The sequence below is a fragment of the Pelodiscus sinensis genome, chromosome 20 (genome assembly GCF_049634645.1).
Source record: "Pelodiscus sinensis isolate JC-2024 chromosome 20, ASM4963464v1, whole genome shotgun sequence".
Taxonomy (NCBI): Eukaryota; Metazoa; Chordata; order Testudines; family Trionychidae; genus Pelodiscus; species Pelodiscus sinensis.
In genome coordinates, this window is record NC_134730.1 from 23,167,501 (window position 1) to 23,181,159 (window position 13,659).

The 13,659-nt window shown below is 43.0% G+C and overlaps 1 protein-coding gene across 2 annotated transcripts in view; it reads left to right on the forward strand.

The window, feature by feature from the left end:
* The window catches only part of GNA13 (G protein subunit alpha 13), a 48,020-nt gene extending 41,085 nt beyond the window's left edge, over positions 1 to 6,935 (forward strand). For both annotated transcript variants that reach the window (XM_075903964.1, XM_075903963.1), the window contains one exon: positions 976 to 6,935. In XM_075903964.1, coding sequence (XP_075760079.1) covers positions 976 to 1,548 — 573 coding nt within the window. In that variant the 3' untranslated portion in view covers positions 1,549 to 6,935. The remainder of the gene's footprint in view (positions 1 to 975) is intronic.
* Positions 6,936 to 13,659: the final 6,724 nt, after the last annotated feature.

Sequence of the window (13,659 nt, forward strand, 5' to 3'; positions counted from 1 at the left end):
CCATGTGCTGACCCCCCCTCCCTCCCCAGCATGCATTGGCTAGGAACAGTGACCAGTGGGAGTTGTAGGGCTGGTGCCTTGGGTGTTAAAGCAACTTGCAGAACCTCCCTGACTGCCCATGTACCTAGGGGTGCAGGGACCTGGGAGAGACAGTGTCACCAGGATCCTGAACCCCTCCCATATCCTAAGCCCTTGCCCCATCAGTCTCCTCCTATACCTGAATGTCCTCCTGGAGCCCCTTCCTGTACCTCAGAGCCCTAATTCCTAGCCCTACCTTAAAGCCCACACCACCTGCCAGAGCCCTCCCCACCCTTCTGTACCCTCAACTCCTGCTCCAGCCTGGTGAGGGTGATTGAGTGGAGGGGAGGGAGGATGGAGCGGGGACAGGGCAGGGGGTCCCTGAAAAAAATTAAATCAAAATAGCATCCCCATGTTGCTAAAGTTTGAGATCCACTAGTATAACGGATGAGGGAAAAAGACTTCTTGCATATGAATCTGTAATGAGGGAATAAAGGAAGTGGGTGGCTGGAGGAATGGGTAACATGACTTTCAATATTGTTTACCAAGGACAGTTGAGATGTAGCAGATGGAAGGTTTCAGTTCTCTAGAGCGATATTTCTCAACTTTTTTTTTTTTTAATTATTCCCACTTGCTGCCTTCCTAAACCTTGTCAGGGATATCTCAGGGACTGTATCAGTCCATGGACCAGTTGTTGAGAAACATTGCTGTGGAGGGATTCTCATTTTTTGATTGGTTATGTTAATTCCAGCCTTAAAGTCTGAACTCTTTTTAAAGTGGAATAGTGCATGAAGACTGATCAGAAATAACTTTCCTTCCAGCAAAAACTAGTCCTGTGGCACTTTACAATAACATTTATTAGGGCATAAGCTTTTATGGGCTGCAGCTTATTCTTAGAGGTCTGCTAAAGCCTTGTCCCCTAACCAGAAAACTTTGCTTTATTTTTATTTTTTTTAGGATTATCTTCCATCGCAGCAAGATATTCTGCTGGCACGAAAACCCACAAAAGGCATTTACGAGTACACCTTTGAAATAAAAAATGTTCCCTTCAAAATGGTTGATGTAGGTGGCCAGAGGTCAGAAAGGAAACGTTGGTTTGAGTGCTTCGACAGTGTCACATCAATACTTTTCCTCGTCTCCTCAAGTGAATTTGACCAGGTGCTGATGGAGGATCGGCTAACAAATCGCCTTACAGAATCTCTGAACATTTTTGAAACAATAGTCAACAACCGGGTTTTCAACAATGTCTCCATTATTCTATTTTTAAACAAGACAGACTTGCTTGAGGAAAAAGTACAAAAAGTGAGCATCAAAAACTATTTTCCAGAGTTCGAAGGGGATCCCCACTGCTTAACAGACGTCCAGAAATTCCTGGTGGAGTGTTTTCGTGCCAAACGCCGGGACCCACAGCAGAAGCCCCTATACCACCACTTCACCACTGCTATTAACACAGAAAACATCCGGCTGGTTTTCCGTGACGTCAAGGATACCATTCTTCATGACAACCTCAAGCAGCTTATGCTACAGTGATGTGCAAAAAGACATTTTTATTTGAATACCTTTTGTGTGTTTAAAATTTTGGTTTACAACAGAAGTATAAAAATCAGGTCCTGCCAGACTTCTTGATGTGTGACTGAAAGCTGCTGCTGACCATATTATTGCCAGTTTCTTCTGAAATTAAGGCTTTAATCTCACTGTAGCTTTGAGTTGACTCGAGTTTATAGTTTTATGGCAAACAAGTACAGAACCTGTAAAATGACTAAACTTGACCTCTATTGCTTGTATGTTGCGCGCAAAAAAAGTCTCTAGAAAACACACTCCACCCACAAAATGCCAAATCTTCTTCATACATTCTTCAGAATTGCATTTGATGTTTAATTTTGAACTATCACCTCGTAAAAACAATAATTAAGACTGTGGTGATATAGCTGACTGATTTTTTTCTCAGGTCCTTCATTGTTTAGATATTCCATAATTTCTTGTTGGAGTCATTTAGAAGTTAGCACATTTGGCAATAATGCCTCCCCTACCTTAAATATAAAGCTTTTCATGGTTTGAGAGTAGGGTATGCTGTAGGTAAGAAACACAAAAGCTGGGAACTGTCAGCATTAATCCCTTCTCCCAGAAATGTTTAAATACTAATACTGTCAGGAACTAGTAAACAGCACAGTTCACGCTAAACTTCATTTTCTATTGCATATTTTAAGTACTCTGCTTCTTAGAGCTACACTAAAGCACAGAGCATTTTGCAGGAAGGGGAGCCAAATGTTAAAATGTGTATTCTCACTTTGTCACTGTGCAAAATAGCTTGCATCCAGGTACCTTGCTGCAGAATTATGCTGATTTAGAGTGCTTTAATATTTTCACCATCACTTTTACAGTGAGCCTAGTCCTATATCAACAAGCATTCACTGATGCACGGATATATTTACTAACATAAGTGCCTCCTGTCTTCTATCCTTCTGCAGTTTTTTCCAGTGGCCTTACCTGAAGACAAATTACCCGGAGAGTGGCCTTGTGCAGATATGGGTAAATAGGCCAAATACCGTTAGGCCTGCCCTCTATACAGAAAGCTGCGCATAACGTCTCCCAGCTAAAGTATGAAAACTTCAGAGACCATCAGAATTGAGTCTAGCAATCAATAAAAATAAGAACTATAAGAATGGTCATATGTGTCAGACCAATTCTCCATTGAACCCAGTATCCTGTCTTTTGACAGTGGCTAGTACCAGATACTTCAGAGGGAATGAACAGAATGGGGCCACTGGTTGACTCATCCCCTGTTGTCCAGGCCCAGCTTCTGGCAGTCAGAAGTTTAGGAGCATCCCTGACTGTCTTGGCTAATAGCTTTTGACGGATTTATATTCCAGGAACTTACACAATTCCTTGTTGAACCCAATTATGCTGTTGGCCTTCAACACCCACTGGCAACAGGTTTTGCAGGCTGGCTGTGGGTTGTGTGAAGAAGCATATCCTTATGTTTAACACCTGCTGCCTTTAATTCCATTTAGTGACACTTGGTTCTTATGTGACGTAAATAACACTTCCCTGTTCACTGATTTTTTTTTAATAGATCTTCCTGCTTCTCCTTTCCCCTCCCCTGTCATCCTTCTGAAGCTGAACAATCTGAGACTTGTTAGTTTTGCCTACATGGAAGCTCTTTCACTCCTCAGTCATTTTTGTGCCTTTCTTTGTACTTTTTCCAATTCTAATATTCTTGGAGATGGGGCAATCAGACATTGTCATGGTGTTCAAGATGTGGGCATACCATGGATTTGTGTAGTGGCACTGATATATTGTCTTATTTTTCTATCCCTTTCTTGATGTTTTCTAACATCCTGTACCTCTTTTGATTGCTGCATGCAAGCTGTTGTTTTCAGAGAACTGTCCATGATCTGTCATGAGTAGTAACAGTTAATTAGACCCCCATCGTTGTGTCTGTTTTCTAGTGTTTGCTTCACATGTGCTGTTTTGTTGCAGTCACCCAATTTTATAAAATTCCTTTATAACTCTTTGCAGTTAGCTTTGAACTTAACTCTTTAATTTTGTATCTGCAGACTTTGCTACTTCATGTTTACTCCTTTTTCCAAATTACTTATGAATATGTTGAATAGCATAGGCCTTATTAGTACAGGTCCTTGAATGAACTCCATTTACCTCTCTCTACTGTGAAAACTGGCCATTTATTCCTACCCTTTGTTTCCTGGCTCATGAGATGAGCTTCCGTCTGCAGAGTATGACTACTTAATTTGCTTAAGAGCCTTTGGTGAGGGACCTTATCCAAGACTTTCTGACAGTCCAAGCACACTGTCTACTCAATCACTCTTGTTCATGTTTGATCTCAAATGATTTTAATAGATTTGTAAAGAGAAATCATGCTTCACCAAAGTAGTGTTGACCCTTCCCCAACGAATGTTCTTCCATGTATCTGATAACTGTAGTTTACTGTTACTTAAGTTAGGCTTACAGGCCTATAATTGCCAGGAATGCCTACGGAGCCGTTTTTTAAAATCAGCCTTACATTAGCGATTTGTCAGTCATGATAACCAACTGCTTAAATCAGCCTATATACTACAGTTAGTGGTTCTGATACTTCATATTTGAGTTTTCAGAACCCTTGGGAGAATATAATCTGCTCCTGGTTACTTACTACTGTTATCTTATTAATTTGTTCCGAAACCGCCTCCAGTGACACCTCAATCTTGGCCAATTGCTCAAATTTTTCACCTAAAAAGAATGCTTCTCTGCAACGGCTTTGTCTTCCTTGAAAGTGCCTTTAACCCCTTGACTTTTACACTGTCCCCACTGATTGTGTGGCATTCCTCTTGCTTCTGATATACTTAAAGTTGCTATTAATAAGTCCAGGTCACTGCTTTCTCCTGCCAGTGTTCTGCTTTGCTACTTGCCCCCGTAGAACTGGCTAATTCTTGTGGCGGAGAACAGTTTTTAACATGGGTGGTGGTAAGATGTGCTGCATGTGTGTTAAGCAGTCTGCCATTGAAGTTCTAATTGCTTAAAGTCTGCATTGAAGATGGGCTCGTTTTGGGAGGGGTCAGGCAGCTTGGGCTCTGTTTTCAACTCTGCCTCTGACTTCCTGTGACTAGGTCATTTAAACTTCTCTGGACCTCAGTCTCAGTAAAATGGGACTAGTGCATACCCATCACTGTGAAGTGCTTAGAAATCTCTGGATGCTGTGTGATAGAAACCTGTCGGTTTAACCAAAAATTCACTTTCTTTAAATTAAAAAAAAAAATTGAAATTTCACATCATAGGACATGTTCGTTAAAATGGATACCCAGGTGGGAAAAACACCTGTCTTTCAGTGGGATCAGGCATCCACAAGTCCAGCCTAAGTCAATAGGAGGTGAAGGTTAAGAATCAAGCCCTAACTTCACTTTATCAAATCCTTCTGACTCATCCCTTAAAATGAGTAAATCTGCTTTTCAAAATGCTTCCATATACCTTGGCCTAATCCAAAATACATGTTACTTGGCTAGAACAAAGTGTCTATGTTCTTCCAAGAAAGGTGCTTTCTTAACTAGAATTCTAGCCTCCCCTCCTCTCCTTGGATTACTCAGCCTAAAACTTTGACATCAAGACAGGATAGAAATTCAGTGTGTGAAACTCTACACCTCAGATTGCATTGAGGTAAATAATTTTCTGGTATTCTTTGCCCTATCTTCTCTTTTTCTGAAAACTAACCTTGAAATGTGTATTTGTTTCTTTGTGACAGAATGGCTCCAAACTACACTGTGGCCATTTCCATCATCTTTGCACCTATTGCTTGCAGACAAAACAGGTGGAAAAAAGGTTACGCTGCTTTATTTTTTAGGATTTGTTAATGGGCTTGGGTGCAAGGTATAGTAACTAATATTGCTAAACAAGTGCTGAAGCAAATAAGAGATCAAAACCAAATTAATAAAAGTGAAGACTGAGTGTAAACTGCTAAGTATGGTACAAAGGTAGGACATAGATTTCCAGTAAAAGTGGGAATGTGAGACACATCCCAGGGTTTTAAAGGGAAATGCTACTTTTAATTGGACTAGTTTTCCAGAGATTGTTGGGTAGACACTGCTGTACTGAATGATCAGTAACTGCATTGAGCTGTGGTTTCTATATACCACTATCTTGTACAGTCTTTGTTTGACGGTAAAAATGACATTTTTTTCGTTGCTTGCTGCATTGTTTTATTGGTACCTGAACATAAATAGTAGCTATTAACCAGCTCTTTTAAAAAATCCACATACCAGTGGAGTAGGTCCCCATATTCCTCAGGTACATTAAACCATCAGTTCCTGCAAAATGTAAACTCATTTAAAAAAAATTTGGCTCTTAAAGGGAGAGAGGAGCTTCTTCCTCTTTCATCTTTCCCTAGAGACCTCTGGCTAATAGGCTTAGTCCTTTGCTTAATGAGTGTCTGGTAAAAGATTTTTAATCTTGTCATCCAGGGTTCTAGCAAACCAAAAATACTGCAGATGTGCTCGAAGCATTTCCTGACTTCTGGATGATACTGAGTCAGTATTTTGAACTCCAGAGTCTTTCCAAAGTTTCTGCTTAAGTTGTCGGCTTTATTTCATCCTCCCATTAATGAATGTAAAACTTTAAAAAGGAAAAAAAAAAACTGATAGTTTTGAACGCAGCCCTTTGCAGGGATATGGCCCTATGAGTTTATAAGCAAGTTGCCACTTGAAGGCTGCAATAGTTGTGCACCTCTTAACTTTCCTGCTGGTTGCCAAGCTAGTAAAAAATTTCTAGGCATTTATCTTTGAAGATGGTTGCAGGAGTTATTTTCCCAACAGCAACATTTCCTGTTTCAGAATGATCAGTGTTTCATGCTAAATTAATCACAAGATAACTCTTTGGGTCTTTCTGTATTTGATGGTACCAAGATGTAGATACATCTGAGATAAGGGTGTTTTAATTCCACAGCATCACAATACAGTGCCATTTGCAATTTCTTTGCATTGTACTTGAAAACAAATAATTGAATTGCAGAATGTTTAAAACTGCTTTCCTGCGCTTTCAGTGGCAGTAAGAACTTACCTTCCATGAAGCCTTATGAAAAAATATATTTTGTAACAACCTCATAGATTCTCTAACAATTCAGATTTGTATTAGCTTTGTATAAATGTTTGTCTTACTGTTTTTATGTGTAACTTTTTTTAATAACTTTCCAGGTGCTAGCAGCATCTTTGTACATTATTCTCCTTGCTTTAGTTCAGAATTGGCAATAAATTATTTCTTAAAGGGGAACATGACTTGCTTTTATAAAATAGATAAATTGCTAATAGATTAAAGCCTCTTACATTCAGTTGTACATTGCTCTGTACATACTCTGCAGGCGTGCCTTTCAGCTATTGATATTTGCCTTGTGTTTAAAAAATTACTGACCGACAAATAAACCATATACAGCCTCATTTGAGTGTTCCGAAGTTACTTTGCCTTCAGTACTTAATGAAGATTGGCAGGGTTTAAGGGTTAAGAGCAGAGAAGTTTGTCCCTGATTTTAAAATATTCTTTAATGTGTCTTGAATTCAAACTCCTGTGGCAAGGACGTGGTAATGATTTCTGGTCTTGCACATAGTGCAAGTGTATAGTACATAGTGTAGACCTGTCGTTGGTGTTGCAGGGCCTCCTTCTAAAGCTCTGGGTGCCTGTGGCATCCTTTAGCAAAGGAGATGCACTGTAAAAAAACTGAGTAAAGCAACAGCACGGATCAGTCCTGTGACCAATTTTTCCAAACTCGTCTGACGTCCAGTCTTCTGACTGGCGCTTAGTTGCTTTTTATGAGGTTAATTTATACAGGGCTTTCCCATTTAACTGGTTCGTTCAAAATATAGCTGCACTTTTTGCTATAATATTGCAGCTACACAAAATAATAAACTGTCAAGAGGAGAGTGTTGATCCCTTCTGCAACTGCTGAAGTCCCTCTGAATGCTGTGTAGTTGAGCACATTGCAGGACTTGGCTTATTTGTTTGAAATGTCAAATACCAAGTTACCCTCTGAGAAATGCCTGATAGCTACCATCATCTGCACAGAATTTTCTGCTTTGTCCATCACTCCACACTAATGTTTCTACAGAGTAATGGGAGGGAGGGGCTGTATTAGCTTTGCCAATATGTCATCTGATATGAAAAGTAATACTTGACCTTGTGGAAATTAAGTAAAAGGCAGGTACAAGATCACTAGAAAAGGTGTCGTCCCCCCCCCCCCCCCCCGGCCTTACACTGCAATAAGTTTTGATCAAAGTCCTCGAGTTGCAGTAACTTAGCTGTTCCTGTAGAATTGTTCCTTGATGGTACCTCACTTGCTTTCACTTTGCCACTCACCTTCACCCTGTAGAAAAGCTGCACTTAAGTGGTTTCCTGTAACTGATGCCTATAATAAAATGATGACTGATTTGAACTGCTTTACGTAATCCTGTGGTGTCAACACACTAGCCACATGTGGCTATTTGGCCTGTTGAGTGTGGCCAGTTTGCTATTGCAGTAGCCGCTACTGCATCAGAGCTGGTTGGACACCATGGATATAATTTTTTTAACTTACCCTCTCTTCTGTCTAGAAAACAGCCTCTTTCCAAGGAGGGCTAAACTGAACATCACTTAGAACAGAGCTACTCAATGTGTTTGCGACCCGTGGTGCGGTTTGGGTTTGTGGGGCTCAACACATGGCCCGCAGTGAGAGCCTTTGAACATGGCTTCCACTGGAACACACTCTACTACGGCAAGTCAATATAATGGTCTTCTGTTGAGATGCGTTTTAGTAGTTAAATTCCTGGGCTGTCATTGCTTGTTAAAAGTGCTGTCATATGGGTGAAAATTGGGTAAATATTGTATTTTAATAATAGCAGCAGAACTGGGGCTTGTGTTGTGTAGTCTTGCCTTAATCTTTGTATTCCTGCCCCTCTGTGTGGAAGAAGCTATTTGCATATATAGTTGCATGTATATGCGACCACACTTAGGTTGCGGCCCTCAGCATGTGCTGTGAGTATTGTGGTCCCCGAGGCTTCCAAAGTTGAGTAGCCCTGCTTTAGAATACTTAATGACCAGCCATAGTGCCAAGAACTAGCTGGTACCACTTATCCCACTTCCCATCATCAGAAGGCAGAAGTATCTGAGGTCCCTCTTACATCAAAGGGTTATTTAGACTTCCTCTTTTGGCGGGTATGAGTGATGTAGATTCTGGACTTCCCAGAGCTATGTGGGATTGATGGTTCTATGCTATTAATCTTTTCTGAAATGTTCAGGCTGAAAGACTGATCTATAGTAAGAACCACAGGTAGTTCAGTTCCAAACGGTTACAGATGTAAATAGGGTAGGTTTGGAGGAAGGCCCAGAAGGGGGGAAGGGAACAAGAGTGGCTGGGATAACAATCAGCTAATCTATTAATGGGGTTAAGGAAGCATTTTGTATCTCATGGAGTTGCCCCTTTGAGCAAGCTGAAGGGTGGTTCACTTTTTTCTTGCATTTAAAAAAAAAAAGCTGCATAGTGAGTAGTTTTTCTTTCTTAAACCTCTTCCTTCCTGTCAAAGTAGCACAGATTACACAATGAAGAAACTGACACAGGGGAGCAAAGCTTGCTTGAAATGGGTGCCTGCATACAGTTGTGCAGCTGCTCTGTTAGAGCAGCCAGGGATGCTGTTTCAAACTGACTTGGGGTTCTCATTCCTGGGCAGGTGCTGACTTGCCCATTTGTCCTGTGCCTCAGCTTCAGTGCAAAGTACAACAGGGGCAGCTGCCTAGCAGAAGACCCCTTGTGCTGCAGAACAAGTGTGTAAACAGGACAAAAGTCTGCTCTGGTTGAGTGCTGGGCTCCTCTGTATCCAGTAAGAGATGCTGGTGAAGTGAGGGGATAAGAAAAATGCTTATGCTTTCGATCGGTGTTTCTCAACCTAAAGTATCCCCTTTAAAAGAAAAAAAAAGTACCCCTAGTACCTACAGTTTTCAGATGCAATGGTAGAAAAAATTGTGTGAACACATTTTGTTTGAACAACTTAATCATAGCCAGGTGGGCGATGAAATTTTTGGGTGTAAAAAGTACAAAAATAAAGCACTGTAAAAATTCAGTTTCTCCAAACTTCAGTTGTTGATGTACTACCCACACTTCTCAAGTACCCCTAAGAGTACCTGAGCCACTGGTTGAGAAACACTGTTTTAGATCACAGTAAAATGAGGGTCTATTTTCTATATAGAATAGCGGGCGTAAGTCACTTAATTTCTGTTCTCATCAAACAGCTCCCCTAATAGCTGAAGCCTTGCCTGGCCGAAGCTCAGCCTGTGCTGTCTGTCAGTGACTTCGGAAAGTATTGCATATTGAATGACCAGCCTGGGAGGGGGGGACTTATCTCAAAATGTGACTACCCTGGAAAGCTGCATGAAACATCTCAATTTACTAGATAGCTGCAGAAGTAGGCAGCAAAATATTGTCGGTCATGCACATTTGTGTGAGAGTCCCATAACTCATTCTCCCATCTTAATGAATCTTAAAAAAACCTCAGTAGAGCAGAAAAGCCCCTAAGCAGAAGAGAACAAAATGGAAGGGTTCCCCCCCTTCAGTTAAGATATATTAAGGGTGCTTGCTCAAAATAGTGTTACTTAGTTTTTTAATTAGTCCAATAAATTAGAGGCTTTAACTGTTTGGAGAGATGAGCCTGACGCATCAGATTCTGACGTACTACTTACCACTGTGGTTGAACATCTGGGTAGGTATCCGTTTTTTTGCAGCATTTCCATAAATCACAAAGCTCAAATCTTCACAGGGTAGAGGGTGGGCCCGCTGAGGCTGATACATGGAATTTTAGACCGTTTGTAGGGGTGTTCTGGGTAAGTTTAAACAAGGGAGCTGTCAGAAGTCTGATGCTATTTGTAAGAGTGGTGGTTGAAGGCTTGTCTTACTGCATGGGAAGTGTTAAAACTGAAAGCTTTTAAGACTGAATTTCTCTTCTCTTCCCCCCCCCCCCCAACCTCCCCCAAGCTATTCGTTTGGGGGGGTGTGGCCATTTTGTCTCTTGCAGAATGGTCTGGTGGATCAAGTCTATGATCCGGGAGATCCAGGGTTCTGATCCTACTTCTGAGTCTGTAGGTGATTTTTGGCTCCTAGTTTAGTTTTTCTCCACTGTTTGCAACAAACATGGTGAACACTGGGTGCTCAAGCTAGTGCAAAATATGCTAATGCAAGACCTGGCTAGATACAGCGCACCAAAGGAATGACAAGGAGGGAGGGGATATATGGGGCTTCCATGGTGAAGGCTCATGCTACATGCTTATCTGGACATCTGGTCGTTTTTTTAATTAGGCAATCTTTCTATTAAACGGCCACCATTCTTGTCTGTCTGTCATGGGATTTTCAACTTGCTGATCCTGTGCACGCGCGCAGCAATGCGGCTGCCCCCACCAGCTCCTGCAGGCATGTTCTGCCACCTGGCTCTGTACTGCAAGGCTCCCGGGACCCCACCAGCTCCATGCTGCGCAGCTCCGCTCCCAGGGAGGTCCTGCCACTGTGGAAGACGCAGCAGGCTGCCCCCGCTAGCTCTGGCTCCTCCGGTAGGCCACCCCCACCAGCACCTGCAGGCTGTCTGCTTGGCTCTGTGCCATGTGGCTCCTGGACACCCCACCTCTGCCCCAGCAACTCCCCCAGCTCCTGCAGGCAGCCCGCATGGCTCTGTGCTACGCAGCCGAGGTTCAAGGGGACACTCCATTGGCACAGAGAACTCAGTGCTGCTGCTGGTTGGGCTGGCCGGGCCGAGGGCCATGAAGCTGCAGTGCAAGGTGGAAGTGTGGAGCTGCCTGCTTGTGGGGCCGGGCCAAGGGTGCCCGTGCACTGCTGTCCCTGGGCAGGCAGCCTGGCCATGCTGTCTACCTGATGATCTTCACTGTGCGGGACCAGGCCGGCAACAGGTACAAGGTGAGGTCTCGTCTCCTCCCCTACAGCAGGCCTGAGCGTAGCCCCCTGCTGGGGCAGACCCAGGTGTGAGGGGAGACCCCATTGTGCCTCCCTCAGGGCAGGGCACGAAGAGATCCTCCCAGTGATCGCTGTTTCCACCCCAGGACCAGCCCAGGTACAAGGGGGACACTCCATTGACAGAGGGAGACCCCAAGGGAAGACCTCCCTTCCAGAGCCCAGTCTAAGGAAGGCACCTTGTCCTGCTCATGCTCTCTGTTCTTCACTATTGCCTGGGCTGGAAGCAAGGGGAGACTCTGCCCTGTCTCCATCTGGGAGAGACCAGACCAGCCAACTAGGGCAGAGCACAGGGAAAGGGGAGGGAAAGGGGAAGGAGGGGACTGAGCCCCCAGAGCATGGGGGTGGAAGCAGAGCTGCCCCCAGGCTTGGATGGGCAGCTTTTTCCCCGCTGCCTCCGAGTGCCGGACCAGCAAGAACCGTGTCATTTTTAGTAGTGGAAACACACTACATTTAAGACCAAAGACCAAAAATATATTTAAAAAAACTTTAAAAAGACAGTCTTTCTAAAATCTCACCAAAAGAGAAAATAACATTTTCAGCTACCGATTTAGGAGAAAGATTGGATGGCTAACAGTTAGCAACTACTTTGAATAGTATTTAGCCATCCAATCTTTCTCCTGAATTGGTAGCTGAAAACTTTATTCTTACTCTTTTGGTGCGCTTTTAGAAAGATTGTCTTTTTAAAGTTTATATATAATTTTTTTAAATGTGGGCCCTAAAGAGGACTGGAGGTGGAGGGTTTTTTAAAGTGAACATTTTGCACACAGATCAAACTTTTTTGGATAAAGAGCCTCTATGCATCCTGTCTGCAATTAGAGAGTGCACAACAGCTGTAACAAGACCCTACTTGAACAATTGCTTGTTCTTTGAAATGCTATTTAATTACAACATGTCTCTCCCTATGCCTGCAAACTGAGATCTGGGGTTTTTTTGGTGCTAATCCTCAACTGCAAATATAAAAAATGAAATGATGACAAGGGTTTGGAATAAACTGACTTTGGTTATATGTGGCTCTGCATTTGTGCGACGCTTGTCCTGAGGTTGCATGCAGTAAGATTATTTTAACTCCCTGTTCTCCCTCTGCACTGTGTATGTGCAGGCTGTCTAAATGGAATTTAGATCCTTCTAAGCTCATGTCTTCACTAAGTGGAAGATCAATGTTGCTGCGATCATTCTTCCAGAGTTTGATTAGCCTGTCTAGTTAAGACCTGCTAAATCAAACTCGGGAGGGGATGGGGAAGCTGTTCTCCTCTCCTCTTCCCTCTTCCCCCCCCCCCCCCCCCAAAACTCCTGTTCCTGTGATGAGTAAGGGAAGTCAGCTTTGCTCCAGCTGTGAGGATGGCAGGGAACTGCAGATTAAGATACTTTGAGTCCAGCTACGTAGTTACACTACTTCAGCTACATTATCTTGATGCGACCTTCCCCTTTAGGGTAGCCCTGGCCTGAGACTGCGTCAGAAGCCGTCCCCTCTGGCAGGGGACACTGTGGTGGCAGAGTCCAAGATAAAATTCTTAAACATTCGTTCAGTAAACAAGCTGTAGACTATGCAAGACAAGGAATCAAAACATCCAGAAGAAATGAGAAATACACCCAATAAAGGCAAGAGAAATGCTCCCTGCCCACATGTGTGCAAACACTGCCTTGTGCACTCCTCAGGGCTTGATCCTGCTACCTCAGTCTGTCCTTGAAAGTAGAGCCAAGCATAGTTGTGCTCTAGAGCGAGTGGAATCTAGGTGAGGCTGCACGTTAAGGTAAATGGGTGTGGGAAAGCACCTTCTACAGTAGAGCAGTAACTACCAAGCTGTCTGTGCACATGTGCCCTCATAACTAGGCTGAGTAGTCGAGCAAAGGGACAGAACCTGCCTTTAGTCTATTCAAGCTGGTCTTTATATTCTAGCCTGCTAAGAAGTGGCTTTAAAATCCTTGAAGAGAGAAACCTAAACGTTGTGTCTTGGGCTTACTACAGTGCTTTTGCTTATCCCTTGAAAGTGCAGAGATGCTTTGGCCTGTAGAACTAGGCTGAGCGAAAGGAAAGAACATGGGTGCCTGTGCAACCTAGTATAGAAATGCATGGGGCGGGGGGGAATGATTTGATTTTGTTTAGTACAGTTCAATACAGTATTGAACACTGCATCATACATCTGAAGCCTCTCTGAAGGAAGATACTCTCCAAGTGCTGG